The sequence below is a fragment of the Zingiber officinale genome, chromosome 7A (genome assembly GCF_018446385.1).
Source record: "Zingiber officinale cultivar Zhangliang chromosome 7A, Zo_v1.1, whole genome shotgun sequence".
In the NCBI taxonomy this organism is placed as follows: Eukaryota; Viridiplantae; Streptophyta; class Magnoliopsida; order Zingiberales; family Zingiberaceae; genus Zingiber; species Zingiber officinale.
In genome coordinates, this window is record NC_055998.1 from 86,332,396 (window position 1) to 86,351,064 (window position 18,669).

At 36.6% G+C, this 18,669-nt stretch overlaps 2 protein-coding genes across 3 annotated transcripts; both read right to left on the minus strand.

Annotated features, from left to right (window-relative positions):
* Window positions 1–424: 424 nt before the first annotated feature.
* LOC122001702 (60S ribosomal protein L35a-3) lies at window positions 425–3,305 on the minus strand. 2 transcript variants are annotated; one of them, XM_042556595.1, is made up of 5 exons: window positions 3,155–3,305; window positions 3,034–3,069; window positions 2,713–2,941; window positions 2,590–2,632; window positions 425–627 (listed from the first exon to the last, which is right to left on the minus strand). In XM_042556595.1, the coding sequence occupies exons 1-4, from the start codon at window positions 3,184–3,186 to the stop codon at window positions 2,591–2,593; spliced, it is 339 nt and encodes a 112-aa protein (XP_042412529.1). In that variant the 5' UTR covers window positions 3,187–3,305; the 3' UTR covers window positions 425–627; window position 2,590. The 2 variants fall into 2 exon arrangements, with proteins under 2 accessions (XP_042412529.1, XP_042412528.1); XM_042556594.1 differs by lacking the exon at window positions 425–627 and adding an exon at window positions 1,443–1,874.
* Window positions 3,306–4,114: 809 nt separating this feature from the next.
* LOC122001703 (actin-related protein 2/3 complex subunit 2A-like) lies at window positions 4,115–10,346 on the minus strand. The gene is made up of 10 exons (XM_042556596.1): window positions 10,145–10,346; window positions 10,001–10,067; window positions 9,711–9,918; window positions 8,796–8,965; window positions 8,096–8,173; window positions 7,881–8,013; window positions 7,717–7,808; window positions 6,594–6,650; window positions 4,559–4,621; window positions 4,115–4,484 (listed from the first exon to the last, which is right to left on the minus strand). Exons 1-10 carry the CDS (start codon window positions 10,204–10,206, stop codon window positions 4,449–4,451), a joined length of 966 nt encoding a protein of 321 aa, XP_042412530.1. The 5' UTR covers window positions 10,207–10,346; the 3' UTR covers window positions 4,115–4,448.
* Between the last annotated feature and the right edge of the window lie 8,323 nt (window positions 10,347–18,669).

Consider the following 18,669-nt stretch of genomic DNA (forward strand, 5'->3'; position numbering starts at 1 on the left):
TACCATTTTGGAAGAATCCGGCAAGGTGTTGTCACATGGGCTCTGGCGTACAAACACTCGAGACTTTGTGGTGGTCCTGGTTTTGCATATTGGAATCATCCGGCAAGGTGTCCAGACACCTAACAAACGGGTCATATGATTTAGTTCTCTATCGCATTCATGTCAATTTTGCATAATTGCCCAAGACGATCTGCCAAACTGCCTCGTTTGTTAATCTTAAATAAGAATTTATCTCACGTTGTGTCAGTATCAGTGATAAGAATCATGGTTTGGTACAGAGAGGTGATTAAAGAAATTGTATAATTATCCTTTATCAAATTTTCTATTAGTTCAGCGGCAAAAAAAAAAAAAGAATCTTTTCGTAAATCTACCTCTATCTATCATCATTCAAGTAATCCAAGGGATAAACAGTTGGCAAATTCAATTATGAAGCCTCATCGTATTAGCTAGAAAAAGGCAAGATGATGAGGAATATTAGAAAAATTTACGTCAATGAGCGAGAAATTTCATTGATGTCTTCTAATTTATAACAAAAAATAATAATATTTGAAAATCACTCTGAAAAGAACATACGGTAATAAAGTAACTGACCACGCTGGAAATTCCAAACTTGATGCATCGCCACACCTGAAAAGTGAATGCGATTCAGAAATATTATTGTGGAAGGCAATGAATTACACGCAGCAGATAAGCCTTATCTAAAGTAAATTATGCTTAAACATAATGTCTAGGGCCTATGTCTCTGGATGAAAATTTGGTTGGAACGAAAATGGTAGTTGGATCTAGGTATCTAAGGATGGAAAACCAAATGAATGTAAGACGTGATTGCACTCGAATCAAGTGGAAAAACAGTCACCTAAATAGCCAGTCATAACTCAGTGAACACTATTAACTCGACTTTGAAATCCTCTCTGGCTTTGTGGGCACCAAACTCATAAGCACTGAGCCTCTTCCACAAGCCCGACATTGAGCAGGCCAAATCAGCCAGACGAGCCACTAACATCAGGTGAGTTGGAGAAGCTGGTCAGGCTGATCCAGTCAACTGGGACATGTCAGTTGGGCAAGGCAGCTAGGCCAATCTGGTCAGGCAGGCAAAGGAGCCGAATCAAGGAATCGACCGAATTTGGAGTTTCTATCAAACAAGGGTTCAAGCAAAGGAATGGGGAACAAAGAGTTCCAAGAGTCTGGGTCTTCAGCAATGAAAATCCAGAAATTGCATTGATTGATAGTTTCTACTCTCCAATCACACAGCATCAAAGAAATGTATATAGTACCCATCTACGTCATATCATAGGAGACATTGAAACAAACAACAATCACAACATTTTACACGGATCATTTAATTTGAAAATAGTGCAAAAATAGACTTTGTCAAACTCAATAAAATTGCAGGTTTACCTAAAAGTAATTGCATAAAATGTACAGTGTAGAAGAGGAAGAGATGCAAAGATTGTCAATATCTTTATGAATATTGTTAAGCTTATGTTTTGGGTAAAAAAATATTTTATATTTTATTTAAAATATATTGTACAATGTAAAATTGACAGCTTAAAAACCTCAAACGCCCCAACTGAAATGCTGTTAATACTTAATTGATCAACCGGCTGTATCACAAATCTGAATGAGCTTCAGATGGTCTCCGTAAAATGTGGATGATAAGATGTGCGGCAAAAGTTCACCCTCATCCTCCTTACATTCTATGTATCTCATCCGCTGCATCTGCCTCATCCACTCTTCTTACACTCAACAAATCTTCAGTTTTGTTTATCCACCAAACAGAACAGGTTCAAAAATCAAGTCCAAGTTCAGACAGAACCAACTCAACTCACAGGCTGAATCATCTCAATCAATTTGGATCTTCAGATCATCTAGCCCTAAAATTGGGATCGCACATTTAAAAAAAGTAGTTCATTAGGTTCAAATGGCAATGCATAAACTTACGTGGAAAATTTGTTTTTTTTTAAGCATTTGGGACCTACAAGAATATTTCCTGTCCTAACAAACATCACCATGCTAGTAGTTAGAAATTAAAAATCTGGATTGACTAATCTGTAATGTTCATATGGGAAAAGGTGAAAAATGTTGAAGATGGCATCAAACACCAAAGAACACGTAGTTGTCAAAAAAAAAAAAAAAACACTGGATTGAGAATTAAATGGCATCAGTGAACACTAGCAAGATTGGAAGCATAGAATGTCATGAAATGACGATAAAGGAATGAGAAGGGGCAATCTTGGATTGGTTTTCATTACTGTCGGAAGAATAGGAGGAATTAAAAAACTAAATTGATATTAGGAAAACATTGCGAATATATATACATTAAAAGAAGGTTTGGTAAAGAATAATTAAAATATTCGTATGCCCACATTCTCATCCCAATTTCCTCCATTCATCTTGTTCTATTCTAGGCTATCAAACATGGACTCAGTTAGAGTTATCAACGTCAGTTGTTGAACACTCAATACGTAAAACTAGCAAAAAGGAAAAATAATAATAAAAGACAAACAAAGAGAAAAATAGGACAAGAAATTCAGAAAGTACAATAATTAATAGAAATTATTATCTGCAAAAACAGCAACAGAAACTCACCTCATATGTTGCTAGGGTACATAAAAACCCTAACTCTTGAACCCTAAAAACATAAACACGGAGAACATGTAAGCAATAAGCAACCATTGGAGATCACCACAACATAGGCCAAGCGGAGCTCACCATGGACTTAGGCGGCAAATTGGTCTTGAATTTAGCACGGACGACCCCACTGTTCCCGTGCGGACGGCAGACCTTTCCCCAAATGCACCGGTACGGCGTTCCATTTTTCTTCGTGGCCGCCTTGTAGATATAGGCCATTCTCTTCCCCAAGTACCAGTCGACCTCCTCCTTAGTGTTCACCCCCTCGATCTGTACCAGCGATGTGTTCTCGTACTGGTTCGACTTAGATCTACTCCATACCCATGGCAAACTCATAGAAATGAATAAAAAAGAGAGTAAAATAGTACGACTAACAGATAAATTAGGAGGTCTCAAACTTACCTCTTGTACCCGAGGATCCTCCCACAGACGTAGAGCCTGAAACCGGGATCAAACAAAAAACAAGATAACATAATGCTGATAATATAAGACGAGATAAAACGAGGTGAATTTGCCTATGAACCTGACGCGCTCGCCTTCTCGCCCCTTCACCATTTCCGCCGACGAGGTAGACCGTGAGCTGGCGCGGGAACAAGTCGGCTACGGCAAACCCTAGCTCCGGCCTTCCGGGTTTCAAAATGCAGTTAAATAGACAAACTGACAGGCGGACCGGACGGTTAGGGCTGCATTACTCACACAATTTGGCATCTCTAATGGCCCATTTAAGTATAAAAAAAAAAAAATCTAAATTTCGAGTGACATAAAAGTTCATTTGTTTTTTCTGATCCAAAATTTAAATCCGGTTAAATAAATAACAATGAAGTGACGTGAGATTATAATTAATAGTTAATCTATTGTTTTTTTTTAAAAAAAAAGTAATCCATGTATCCATAAATCAGAAAAACCTCACAGAAATCCATCTAAATGGCCTGAAATTCAATTCTTTGGCATTGTCACTGGCAACGTATTTACCTCAATTTTAATCAAATACTCGTGAGGAATCCCGAAACAAGTTATAATGACCAAGATATTTATAAGGAGACCCAGAGCATATCAAGATGACCGAATACTCACAGAAAAGACCAAGAGCAAGTCAAGAATCACTAAATGCTCACGGAGAAATATGAACTACGAGAATAATTATAGTCTTTCGTTTGAGAAAAAAATATTGGGATACAATCAAAATCCAACATTAAAAAGATATAAAAAAGATTATAGATTTAAAATAATATAAAATATCTTCATTGACATAAGACCTTTTAGATAAAGTCCATGGATAAAATTATAAAATTAAATTTAAAGTGAATAATATCATGTTATTATAAAGATATATAAAAATCCTTTTGTCACAACATAGTTTGACCGAAATTTTAATTTTATACCAAGATACGCACTGTAGATGTTCACAGATGGAACAAGCAAAGCCTTATACATTTTTCTACAATCAGTCATTTCTGTTGCAGCACTCCATTTCAACCAGATATCAATAACATTCATATTTGCAGTTCGAATGGAGTAGAACTTATTTGATGGCTTGTACACAGAGAGATTATGCGTAGCAGTACAGGACTTGATGGTGATACAATGTGGTAAGGTCGAATAGTCAAGACCGTAGTTCGACTCCGCTACATGAAACTACAAATTGCTTCGCTACGCTGGAATAATTTCTAGTCACAGCACAAGCGGATCGTGTGATGCGACATAAATATCAGTTACATGAAAAAAGAATGGAACCTGTCAGCTGATTCAGGAAACGTCAAAACAAGAGCCCTTGAGCAAAGCAAGCAGTAAGGATCTCACGATTCTTGGATGAAGCTTCAAGAATTCGAGTTGCTACGAGTTTCATTAAGACTCTGGAACAGGAACATTTGAGCATCAGCTGACAATTATCACAGAGAAAAATTCATTCATAAGATGGAGAACTAACCAGTCGTTTGAAGGATACTAACTTCTTTGCCTTCTCTGATTCTGATTTAGCACGATCTAAAGCCTGGAAAAGTTAAATGTAAATGCGTCAGTTTTGCCCATGATAAACCCTAGTAAAAATATTTTGCAAGCTGAGGCCAACAGCTGAAAATCTGGCATTGCGTCAGAAAAGCAGATAATATGGGCATTGCTGATACCTTTCTTTGTCAATTGTTCTAACTTTTTACAACTCAGAACTTGGTATCATCCAACTAAATCCATTTAGGGAGCACTGGGCAGAGTTGACATTAAAAATATGAACTAAAATATCTACATAAAAATAATAAATAAAAAAAATGTGAAAATGATTGCATATCATCAACTTATGGCCGTGTTGGTTCTCAGGAGTTTTAAGATAGTGTAACCACAATAGAATGATATGCAGATTGCAATGTTTCTGCATAGTTCTTTTGTCAGAAAATTATAATATTTTTATTCTTTTACCTAGTCATATTGTCAAAACCCAAACAACTCTTTGAAATCCTTGTTCAGCCATGTGAACATTAAGATTCTCCACTAAAAGCACTTCATCTAATTTCTGGGATCTAATAAGAACTAAATTCAACAGTAATGTCCGACAAAAATGAATCCATGCTTATAAGGGACAGCTTTAATCACATTGCAACCTTGTGCTTGCTAAAAGATATGCCTCTTTAACAGCAACTTCAACAAGAATCAACACCGGCAATCCATGCTACTAGAGGGGGTCCCTATTATGCCATTTTATTACTTCAAAGAACCATCATATCTTCAATCAGTTACACCAATTCTTGGTCATAGATTCTTAATATTTGAAGTGATGACTGATAGGGAGATAGGATACTCAACAATGTAATATTATGCACATGTGTGGAGGTATAAATACTAAGCATTGTAGTGGACCAATGGTAAAGGTTGTGTTTCCTTGAAGATAGAAAATACTATTTAAAGGCAGTCATAACACAATGGCAGTTGGATAGGCAAATGCTGACAGGTCTTCCTCATAGAGGACTTCAACTTTTGGTAGTACAAATGCAAAATATTGAGACATGTAATTAATGACAAGTTTATAGCTGTAATTAAAGAATTTAATGTAATTGAGGGTAGGCTGGTCATAGCTCACTCAGTTAACATGTGATTATTGAGTTGTTCTACGAATGCTTCATCTACCAAAATACATTACCATTTCTGTATGCCAAAAGTCATGTTAAAACAATCTTTAACTATAGAATAATATACTTTGTTATGCATATTACATAATTTTCTCAATGTAAATATATGAATGACACATGGAACAGTACTTGTGTGTACACAATGAGTTGACACTTGACTGCCTAACAATTGCATGCAATTTTTAATACCCTGTTGAAAGTTATTGGATATATGCGCTTCATTTTGTAATTAGACTGTTAGTGAGATGATTAATTTCCTAAAGCACTTAGTGGTTCTAAAAGGAAATATACGCATAACAATATGGAATTATATGGCATCTAGAGAATTCCTATTGGTACCGGCAATATCAAGAGATTTCATTATATAAGTTTCTTATACTGCAATGGTCCTTTCCACTAGTTATAAGAAAAATAAAACAGTAAACTGTTAAACCCTGACCACTTTTTTATTCATTCATTCCCACACTAACAAATTCTGAGGTAAGAGAAAATCAAAAGGCTCTTATTCTGAAATAAAATTCCATGGTCAACCAAAAAGACAATTTAATGGTTTTATGAGTTGTTCAATTACAATAATCCTGGAGGATCGTCTTTATGATAAAATCTGTGCATCTTGTGTTAGATTTTCTAATGAAGATCAGGTTTCTCAAAAATAAAAATTGTAATATCAATGGTACATGTTCCAAGCTTTATAGTGACTTAAAAGAAATATACATCTAATCCATGAGAAAACTTAAAACTATCACAAACTAGTTATATCATTACTACTATAGTTGCAAATTCAAAGGGAACCTAAAGACGATCAGTAACAAAAATTAAGAACATACTATTTTTGTAATGGATTACCTGAATAAGTGAGTCCACCCGTCGCCTCATTCTGGTGTGCATGAAACCTTCTGAACACTATTTAAAAGAGAAAAATTAAAAACTAACCAGTAAGACTTTGCAATGTTATGATTCACTAACAATAGATGAAGAAATTCAACTAGAAGTGGGATGAATAAATAAAGGATAACTTTTACTATAAAAGCACATATAGAAAGATAATGTCAATGTGCTTTCATACTGATAGTATTTTATTTGAATTAAATAATCATTTACCACAATAACAATTTTAGAACTGGAGAACAGATAGAAATGTAACAGCAACAGGCAGTAAGGCTCTCTAACGAGTTTCATAACAAAGGCAAGAGAAGGTGGAAGTGTTCACCTACTTCGATAGGCAACCCATTGCAAGAATATAGAACAGAAAGCCGACTGAGTTAAAAATCACAGAAACAAATGGTATATGAACAAATAAAGGATGACTTAGTCCATAATGCATATATAGAAAGATAATGTCAATGTGCCTTCCTATTGATAGTTATTGTGTATGATCTGAATTCAATAATCATTTACCATAACACAAATTTCAGAACTGGAGATGAGATAACAATGTCACGGGAACAGACTGTAAGAGACCCTCGGAGGAAAAAATTACAAAAACAAAATGGTACAAACTATGGTAGACAGAAGAAGGGTAATTTTAACTTGTAAAACTGCAAGCGGGGAACACTTTAACAGAGTAATCAGACAAGAAAAAAAATCATGTTATAACTAGGAGAAAATTGGAGATATAGGTGAGAGAAAAATGTGAGATGTTGATCTAAGTAGAAAAGAGTAGAGTAAAGACCTTGAAAATGGAATCATGATGCCTTCTTGTCAAGCAACCCATATTTATTCAATAAATTTAAAGGTCTTAGTTTGAAAAATTGAACATTTTCTCAACAGGTTTTACCAATAGAACAAAAATAAGCAATGCATTGGCAAAGGCCTCGTGCAATTAGCCATCCTTTCTTATCAATCAAGAGACCCTCAAATAATTCGATTCTTTAGAATTACAAAATAAAATACAAGTGCATTATTTAATTACAATATAAAACTAAAAAAACATCTACAAAAAGGAGTTGCAAGAAATGAAAATGAGTACCTTGACATGATAACTGACATAAGCATGAAATGTTAACAGGCTCCAAACAGTCCTATCCAGCTTCTTCTCTTCGACATGACGAGGAAAAATTACTACAAGAGAGAATGAAATTGAGGGCACAAATCAATTACTACGAAGATACAAGACATGTGGTCTAGTATTACCAAAGGTAACAAATCCAGCATTTGCTGTTAGTGCTTGAGCCGGTGCTGCTTTCAACTCAAGAGGAGGTGTAGCAGACCACATACAAGAAGGTGCATTATTAAGACCAGCAGTTCTCCTTGCTTCAACAAGTTCCTAGGAATATAGACTTCTTCTGGATTAGTCCAAGTATATACAGTGCAGTCAATTACTCAAAAAGAAGGAAGTTCCATTTCACCTGTAAGAATGATGTTGCCAAAACAATATCAGTAGAGTCCTGGAATCTCATAGGATAGACCACAGTTACTTTATCTGGCTGCAAAAAGAAGGGATGATTATTCACTATTCAACAAACTAAATATTGAAAGGTGAAATTTCTTCTATTTGAAAGTTTATTATCACACCCATTGCAATACTCAGAGTTAGAGAGGCTCGATACTTTAGCACGAGCTAGAGTAACGCTTTGTACCCTAATTTTGTTGCGGTAAACAGAGTTGAAGTCTCTTTTGTGAGTCAGTTTCAATACCCAATCACACCATTATTTCACCAACATGACCTGTGCAGATGGTATTCTCTGTTTTTTTTTCCTAATGGATAGCTAACTTTCACTTCCAAATTACTGTGCCAATACTCAGAATTTCAGATGTGTAAGTTTGTTTTTTTCTCCTACTCATATCCATTCATGGATCATGGTCATCAAGTAACTATCTGGGTATAGGTGGCATCTGCTTGAAACTATCTTGAATAATTTTGAAATGCCGCTAATAACAAAAACCATATGACATCATAGAGAAAAGCAGAATAACCAATTTCAGCTTCAGAATCCAATTATTTTCAAGGGGTATTATAAAAAGTAAATAATCAACATCAAAAAATAACATGGGTGTAGTTAAAATGAGTACTTCAGCAACATCACTTTGCATGTGAAGGTAGTTTACCTGAGGAACTAGGAAAAAAGATTCCTTGGGTCTGTGCACAAGAGCAATAAGTTGATCCATTTCTGGTGCAACAGTCTTTGCTGAAAGATTCTTCAGAACAAATCTCAACGGAGCACCTAAAACAACTTCTCTTACTGATGCAATTTTTACTAGGAGAGCTTGCCTTTGCTCTGTAATATCACAAGCACCAAGCCGACAAAGATAACTAACTTGAAGATAACTGAAAGATTAAAACTCATGGATTGGTTTTGAGAGAAAAAAAACATAATAATGACATAATTAAACATAGATTCACTCAAAATAGCAATATATAGGACACAAAAGCAAATATTGGCAAAGTTCTGTATACTCAACTAATAAATCATACAAAAGGTAGTATATTGATCCTTATGGGTTATATTACTGCATATAAATGATGGCAATTGATCGGGAATCATGAGTCTAGGTTGTAGACAACCTTATTGCATCGCTTTTTCAGTTGAGGAATTTTTATGAGGAAATAGCACATTATTTTATTGTCCAGAATGCATATGTATGTGAAGTTTCAGTGGAAGCATTAACAAGTAATATAGGAAGACAGTCTCTGATGGAAGTATAAGTGTTCTCTTTAAAATTCATATAAGAATACACTTCCTTTTCTTCTACCATCCTTATCAGCAAATGAAAATGAGAATAGTGCTATGCTGATACCCGCCTTCCAAAGGAAAAGTGGATAAACGCTCCAACGCAACCTCAACCATAGTAACAACATCTCGGAACACCATGATTCAAAGAGCTATATGGCCAGTCTGGAATCTAATTTAAATCATCAATATTTATACAGAAGTGAAAGGATTGAGTGATCGTGCTTCTACACATACATATTCAATCATATGCAGCAACTCATAATGACCTTGGAAAAGAAACGCGTTGAACCTTCAACTGACGGGAGCTTTGAGAGGTTGAGCTTCATAGTCAGATTATACCCATCTTTGGGGGGATCAAGAATCTGCACCACCGACCCGTATGCCGTCTTTATGGCGTCGATGGCGCCGAACGGAAGTCCGTCGAAGAAAATGGCCTCCGGCGGCGGTAAGGGGAGGGAGACGGACAGCACCATCACCTGCGGATTCCTAGTCGAGAACTGCGATCCGAGCCACCATCATCATCAGAGTCACGCCTCCTCCTAAGGAGGTGGGGGGGTAAAGATCAGAGCTTTCACTCACCTGGATGTGGTATCGAACGTCATCAAACTCGACGGAATGGCAATCTAGGTCAATTCCCTTTTCCGGGCTGGCCATAAACAAGCATCAAATGCAGTCAAAGGTAGGATTTGGAAAACCCCTAAAAGCAGGAGGAGATCTGCGTACCTGAGAAGGCGATCTTGGAGGATTTGAAGGAGGAACCGGGAAGGCGATTGGAGGAGGATCATTGAGCTGGTTTCAGAGGCGGAGGCGAAGAAGGAGCGCGACAACGACAGCACCGAGGCAGAAGCCTGCGTAGACGACGACGGGGGATGGCGAGATCGGAATCGGAAGATGCCGAGAGAAATAAAGCATCGACCAGTTGCTTTGAGTCGAGTTGACGGACAAATTTATAGGGCTAATTAATAGAAATATCATCAATTTTCTATTTTTTTAATCTTAATCTGTCCTAAACTTGCATTTGCTTCTAATTAATCCCCAAGGCTATTAATTAACATAATTTCCTTTTTTTCTCAATTATATTATTTATTTTTCTCCTTTTTCTTTTTATGAATAAATATTTAGTTTTTTCATAGGATAAAGGTTAAAAAAACGATACCAAATTAAAATCGTCAAAAAGAAAACTCATTTTTTTAAAAAATAAAAACAAATAATCAAAAATATTTTTATTCCAATAAAGCTGAAATAAAAAATCCATCAACGACCCTCCCACACATCATTAGGGAGGAAATAAATTAACTACTAAATATCCTTAGAATATTCATATCAATTTATCTATAATATCTCTAAAATTTATGATAAAATATCCTTTTTATTAAATTTAGATAATTATTTTTCACTATACACTATATAAGATGATACAGTGATGAATAGGGGGCAATCAAAGATAGGCCAAAGAAAGGAATATCGGCTGACGAGGAAGTCAAAGTCAAGGAAACAATCAAAATTAGATGAGTGGGCCAGTGACGGCCGAGCGGACGACATGTCCGAGCAAACAAGCAAGGCCAAATAGATAATCCGAGATTAAGAGACAAACAGACAGTACATCCCCCGGTCGCCATCCCTACCGAGTGGGAGGCGTGTCCGCCCGAATGAGAGGTAGCCCTTTGACAACGAGAAAGGTAAGTAAATGGAGAGCGGGCGTGTCCCGGCCAAGTGACCACCGATCGGCCTACAGCGAGACCCACCCGTATATCTCCTTATACTCTTTTGGAGGTTTGTGTCACTGACAACAAAACATGTTCTGTAGACAAATCGTATGGTAGAAACTTCCAAATTGTTACATCAGAAATATACATGTTATCTTAAGGATATGTGTCAGGGACACTTTTTGACTTGTTTTTTCATAGGACACTTGGAAAAACGTGTGCACGTTTTGAGATGTGTGCATAGTATTGGTGCAATATTCCTTAGGTCAAGGTTGACCTGGTTGACTAAGCTTGAGTCTTGATGTTTGGGTTTCGATGTTTGACAATACATGGAGACAGATTGTCCTTTGGTCAAGGTTGGCCAGTTAGATGTGGAGAAGAGTCAAGTAGGTCAAGAGTGAATGGATACTTGACTGAGAAGTCCTCGTGAGTGAAGCCAGGCAGTTGGAAAATCCTGGTGAGTGAAGTCAGGTGAAAGACCTAGTGAGTGAAGCTAGGCAGAGGAGAAGTTCTGGTGAGTGAAGTCAGGCAGTTGGAAAATCCTGGTGAGTGAAGCCAGGTGAAAGACCTAGTGAGTGAATCTAGGCAGAAGAGAAGTCCTGGTGAGTGAAGCCAGGTAGTTGGAAAATCCTGGTGAGTGAAGCCAGATGAAAGACCTAGTGAGTGAAGCTAGGCAGTATGAAAATCCTAGTAAGTGAAGCTAGGTGAAAGTCCTGGTGAGTGAAGTCAGGCAGATGGGAAATCCTAGTGAGTGAAGCTAGGTGAAAGTCCTGGTGAGTGAAGCCAGCAGATGGGAAGTCCTAGTGAGTGAAGCTAGGTAGAAGGGAAGACCTGGTGAGTGAAGCCAGACACGTGGAAATCCAGGTGGGTCAAGGATGACCGGATTCCTGGTACTGAGAAGTCCAAGTAGGTTAAAGGTTTGACCGGATACTTGGCACGAGGAGAAAAGTCCAAGTGGATCAAAGGGATTGATCGGACACTTGGTGAGGAAGTCCTAGCAGGTCAAGGGCGACCGGATGCTAGGCATGATGTCCCAATAGGTCATGGTTGACCAGATGTTGGGTTTTAGGGGCTTGGGACTTGATTAGGGCAAATCAAGTTGGATCAATCGATCGATTGACTCATGCTCAATCGATCGGTTAATCGATTGGGTGAGGTGCCGCGATTAAAACATCTCCCAATCGATCCGTTGATCGATTGGGGAGAATCAACGTGAGCACAAAAAGCCTCCCAATCGATCACCCGATTGATTGGGAGCCTCCAATCGATCGGGCGATCGATTGAGAGGCAGGAAATCACGCGAGAAACCTGAATAGATCGGGCAATCGATTCAGGTAATTCCCAGAGAGCACAGAGGTGATCTAGATCGATCGACCGATCAATCCAAAGTCTCCCCAATCGATTGGGAGCAATCCAATCGATTGGGATCTGACCGTTGGCGCTGGATAAAGTCGTTGCAAGCATTTTCTTCAACAGCTTTTTCATCAGATCTTCGCCCGATTCTTCTCCAACACACAGTGATTTCTCCACAGAGCTCACCGCCAGTTCTTGAAGCTTCTTGGAGCAAGGTGTTCTTTCACTTCCAAGGTCAAGAGGCATTCCAAACAAGAAGGGAAAAGCAAGCTAGGGTTTCTATCGTGTAAATCTTGTAAGGTTATCAGCTTGTAGTTTATTCTTCTTGTGTATCTTTGTGTGTGAGTCCTGCATAGGCTTCTCCACCTTCAGTAGTTATCATAGAGGAGTGTTTTCATAGTGGAGAGTGCGTGTCGTGTGTGGATCCTTGGATTAGTCACCTCTTCTTGTGGTGAATACCAAGTAAATCCTTGTGTTAGCGTTGTAATCGTGTTTCTTGTATTTTCCGCTGCATATCATCACCAAGAAGCAAACAACGACAAGCTATTCACCCCCTCCCCCCCTCTAGCACATTTCGACCCTAACACATAAGCACTACAGTGGCACTATAAAAAGGGGTTCCCATCTAAAGGGAGACATGTGCGCAACTTCATCATTCTACACACTCTTTTGCTACAACATTCCTACTGTTCTTTACATCACCAGAAATTGACTTAAGCGTCGGAGAGCTAATGCCAGGAACCCCTTCCCAGCCTGACACTAATGATTTTATGCTACAGGATCACGTGGAGTCTTCGCTTCATCAAACTTCCAACCACATCTCAAGGTTGCCATCTTCTCCGCTTTAGAACATAAACATATTTGACGTTGTCTGTGAAAACTTCACCTGCATTCGAAATGAAAAGATGGAAGACGTTGGATGACTCACCATCGTGACGCTAACACAAGAGTGTTAGAATGTATACTAAAAGACTAGCTTTTTGTATAAACATTTATTTTGAAATAAGAATCACATTGGTAAAATATCTGCATTTAGTTAAATGCAGTTACCCATTTAATTTATATTATAGATAACATGGTGTGTGGTGTCACACAGAAGATCATATTATCAGTTCCTTATAAATTATAAATAGAAGCTCACAACCAAGATAGATTGGGGCAAATCATTGGAATGGTTGTAGTGTAATTTGGTATTAATTTATCTTGACTATAAAATTACATTAGTACACTATGTGTGTATAGAGCTGAATCATTTGAGGTTGTTCCTTTTATACTGACTGCATAAAAGAACAGAACCTCTGTTATTATGGATGTACGTACTTTTAATCCCGATATAATAACAAGCACATGTACTTAGTATTTATTTCTTTAATTTATCAAAGGATGAGATTTATTCGTTAAATCAATATGCTCAATAAGTTGGGAAATAATATTATTTATATGGTGCATTGTTGATTATAGAAGACAATTGTGTCCTATTTATTAGGATGATGATGCCCCCTTGAGGAGCTCATAAGGATTGTCATGTAAACCCTGCAGGTGGATTTAGTTCCGACATGACAATGAAGTTGAGTGGTACTACTCTTGGAGCTAGATGTTAATTAAGTGAGTTGTCGGTAACTCATTTAATTAATGGACATTCGATGTCTTAAACACAGGGAGATTAACACACTCATGATAAGAAGGAGCTCATAATGTAATATGGGATTGGTGTGGTAGTTCAATAATAACTCTTTGGGTGTTCAGGTCGAACACATGAAAGCTCAAGCTCATCAGGAGGCCAAAAGTAATTCCTCCTCTAGTTCCCTGTTGTAGCCTCTATGTATAAAGTCTCGCATCCACCCAAGTCATTCTTATGGTCAACCACATCCTTGCTTAGTGCCTAAGCAAGGGGTCGGTCAAGATGGGTTTAAAAGTGGGTTTTTAATTTTTTAAATCTTTCTTTTTGTAGCCATCTACAATGTTTTAAAAGAGATATTTTAAATTTTAAAAACTTTCTTTTTTTGAAGTCATCCACATGGTTTTAAAAGAGAGTTTTAAATTTAAAAAATCTTTCCTTTTATAGCCATATATAATGTTTAAAAGAGAGGTTTTATTTTTGTTAAAACTTTCTTTTTTTGTAACGATGATTTAAAAAAGAGGTTTTAATTTTAAAAATCTTTTCTTTTTGTAGTCATCTATAATGTTTAAAAGAGAGATTTTTAATTTTAAAACTTTCCTTTTGTAGCCATCCACAATAGAAAATTTAAAAGAGAGATTTTAATTGTTGTTAAAATCTTTCCTTTTAGCCATTATCAAGGATTATAAAAGAGGATAGATGATGCCTTAGAAATAATAATCATCTACACAATTTCTATTCCTCTTCTATTCTCCTTGTGGTCGGCCCCCTCATATTCTTATGTTAGATCGAGACGCGCTAGAGGGGGGGTGAATAGCGTTCGTGGCTAAAATCGTTCAATTATCGGAATCGTAAAATCTATCGGAGAAGTAACGCAGCAGAAAGTAAACAACCACACAGAAAGACAAGAGAATTTACTTCGTTCGGAGCCTGTGACGACTCCTACTCGAAGGCCCGCGATCCTTGATCGCTTTCCGTGGGCAACAACTATAAGTTCGACAAGAGTACAAGTATTACAGTTAAGTATAATGAAAAAGTACAGTTATATCGATGACAATATCGTAATCTGAAGATTTCGGAGCTACGGGTCATCGGTGTCTCGTAGCAGCACTTCGGGATCATCTCGTGAGCAGCTTATAGCAGAAAGATTGCTTGGGAGTTGTTGTTATTGAGCTGCTGGTCGAAACCCTTTATAAAGGGTGTTCAAGACGTCTTCTACTGTTCACCAAGGCGCCTTGAAGTAGAATCAGAGGGAGATGAGGAGCGAATGGTCGAATCTTATCACGCACTCAAGGCGCCCTTCCTCATGTCAGGCGCCTTCACTGCTCAAGGCGCCTTACTGCTCATCAAGGCGCCTTGAGCCTTGCACTCACCAGCCTTGCTGCATCCGAGGCACCTCAAGCTCCATGGGCGCCTTGGACACTCATCCGAGGCTTTTAAGTTGCTCCTTTGCACTGCAAGATCGTTAGTCCCAAACACTATCCTGCAAGACAAAGTTAGCACATAATACAATAGATATTATAAATGAAGTATTAACGGTCTCCGACTGTGTTTGAGTCGACTTCAGGTTTCCAACCGAAACCCTAGGTCGACCCTCTAAGCGCCCTCACCTACTCCCTCTACGGAGCGCGTTCCTCACCTCAGGATTTACTGTCGCGATCCTCCGGATCGTGGACTTTGACGCCCGCGATTTTGACTTCTCTGGACATCCGCTTCCGGCTAGTCCAGACTTTCACGGTTCGCGACACCAGGACTTTTCACCTAGGGTTACCACCCCCTAGGACTTTCCCTGAAGCCATCGACCACCAAGACTTTCCGCATGGGTTACCACCCCCTATGACCTAGGGTTACCACCCCTAGGGTTTTTCCTGCCTAACCGCAGCTAGGACTTTCCCGAGACACTCATTTAACATGTTAGATCACAACTCACCTTAACTTTGATCCTTTGCCATTATCAAACTTAGGTTCGATCGTTAGATGCTTCCCGCACCAACAATCTCCCTTTTGATTATGGCAACCCAAGTTCAAAGTTAAGTAAAACTAGCAAAAAAAATGTAATTGAGCAAGCTTAAGTATATAATTTCAAATGAACGCCTAACTTAAGCTAACACTTGAATTTTTGTGATGCTCCCCCTTAATATAGGGTTCCCTTTTTAAATTTTTACATTTGAATTACTTTTGAATTTCCTACTCTCCCCCTTTGTCATTTATCAAAAAAGATAAGCCAGTTTTCAATTTTTTTCAAAAAACAAGATTAGTGCTAAGTTAAAAACTAAATCTTCACCTAAAATTTTGAAGACACTGAGTTAAGGTTTGAAAAACTATCTGAAAGGTAACTTAGCTTAAAAAAAATTTGAAAAAGGTGGCTAAGTTTGAAAAAAAAACTGAAAGTTGCTATAAGAATCACTTAGCTAAGCCTTTTGTAAACATTGAACTTTGAAGAATATAGCTTAAGTGAAAGAGACTTAGCTTAATTTTGAATACAAAACTTTGTTAATTTTTATGTTGAAGAGAGAGAGAGTAGCAAGAATCTTAATTTAGGTAATTTATTCAGTTGGTCCTTAAGTCCAAACATGAGTCAAGTAAATTGGTGTTGATTAGGTATCAGAGCCATAAGGAACAAAATATTCTTAACTAAAAGATTAAGTATCCTTTACCAACTGTCTAACTTTGAGTTACTTGCTGATTGTCTATAGGACACTAGCTTTCACTTGGTTAGTCAAGTTAAGTTATCTTGAACCAGGTAGATTTGACTAGAGCTGGAGAACTTAACTTGATTAATGTTTATTGCATATTTAATGCCCAGACTCATATTGATGCACAGTTTTAAGCATTCTTGAGTCCAGGCAATATCCTATGCATCTCACGCCGTTCTATGTGTGTCAAACACAATCAAGGTAAACCTAGGTGTTTGTGAGATGCTCTGGCTTAATTCTAGGGGAACATGATTTCTAGGGGAAAACCTAGGCTAAATCCAAATGTTGAAAATTCTAAGAAATTGGAATTTTGAAAACTGTTTTTCCTAAAATTTGAAAAGAGAAAAAAAATAATTATGGTAAGATGTCTACTCTACCCAGCACATTCCTTTTTTTTACGTTCTACTAGTCCATTTTGTTGGGGAGTTCTAGGGCATGAATATTCATGTTGGTATCCGTTTATTTTACAAAATTGGGTGAACTTCTGATTATCAAATTTCCCACCGTGATCACTTCTTATTCTTTTAATTTTAGTATCTTTTTCATTTTCAATTAAGTTGCAAAAATTCCTAAATATTTCATAGGTTTCATCTTTTGTTTTTAGAAATTTTACCCAAGTAAACTTAGAGTAGTCATCAATTATTACTAAGCAATACTGGTTTTTGCTTAGTGACTTGGCTCCATGTGAATCAAATAGGTCAAGGTGAAGGAGCTCAAGTACCGAGTTGGTTCTTTCTACATTTGTTGATTTGTGTGTAGACTTAGTTTGTTTACCTTGTTGACAAGCATTACAGATTGAGTTTTCAATGAATTTTAGTTTGGGCAAACCTCTAACTAGACCATTATGACTCATTCTTGAAATGAGTCTTGTGTGAGTGTGACCCAATCTTCTGTGCCACAAGTCAGTTTCCTCTTCCTGTGTTATTAAACACTTTATTGAGGATGTGGGTAGATTAATTGAGTACATATTATTTTTCCTAAGTCCCTTAAGTGTAATTTTAGGATTTTCAATATTTTTGACTAAACACCTAGCTTTGTTAAAAATAACTAAATATCCGCTATCACACAATTGACTTATACTTAGTAAGTTGAAATTGAAATTTTCAACTAACAGAGCCTTTTTGATAACAAAATTGGAGCTGAGTTCGATATTACCTCTTCCGATTACTTTAAGTAAACCATTGTTGCCGAATGCAACTGATCCTAAATTTTTTAGTTTGAGCTTTGAAAACTTCAATTTATCTCCAGTCATATGTCTGGAGCATCCACTATCCAACACCCATTGATCCAACTCCTACACATAAAGTGAATGAGTTGGTTCTTTGTTAATTGAAAAGAGATAGTTTGACAGAGGTAATTTTGAAATTTTGAAAAGGTTTTTAAATAATTAAAAGATTAAAGAATTTTGAGATTTTTTTTTTTTTAATAATTTTGAAAAGATGTTTAAATAATTTTGAAAAGATTTTTAAATAATTTTGAAAAGGTAATTTTAAATAATTTTGAAAAGATTTTTGAGTAATTTTGAAAATAGTTTTGAAAAGATTTTTAAATAATTTTGAAAAGATTTTTAAATAATTTTGAAAAGATTTTTGAGTAATTTTGAAAATAGTTTCGAAAATATTTTTAAATAATCTTGAAAAGATAATTTTAAATAATTTTGAAAATAGTTTTGAAAAGATTTTTAAATAATTTTGAAAAGATTTTTAAATAATTTTGAAAAGATTTTTGAGTAATTTTGAAAATAGTTTCGAAAAGATTTTTAAATAATTTTGAAAAGATTTTTAAATAATTTTGAAAAGATTTTTGAGTAATTTTGAAAATAGTTTTGAAAAGATTTTTAAATAATTTTGAAAAGATAATTTTAAATAATTTTGA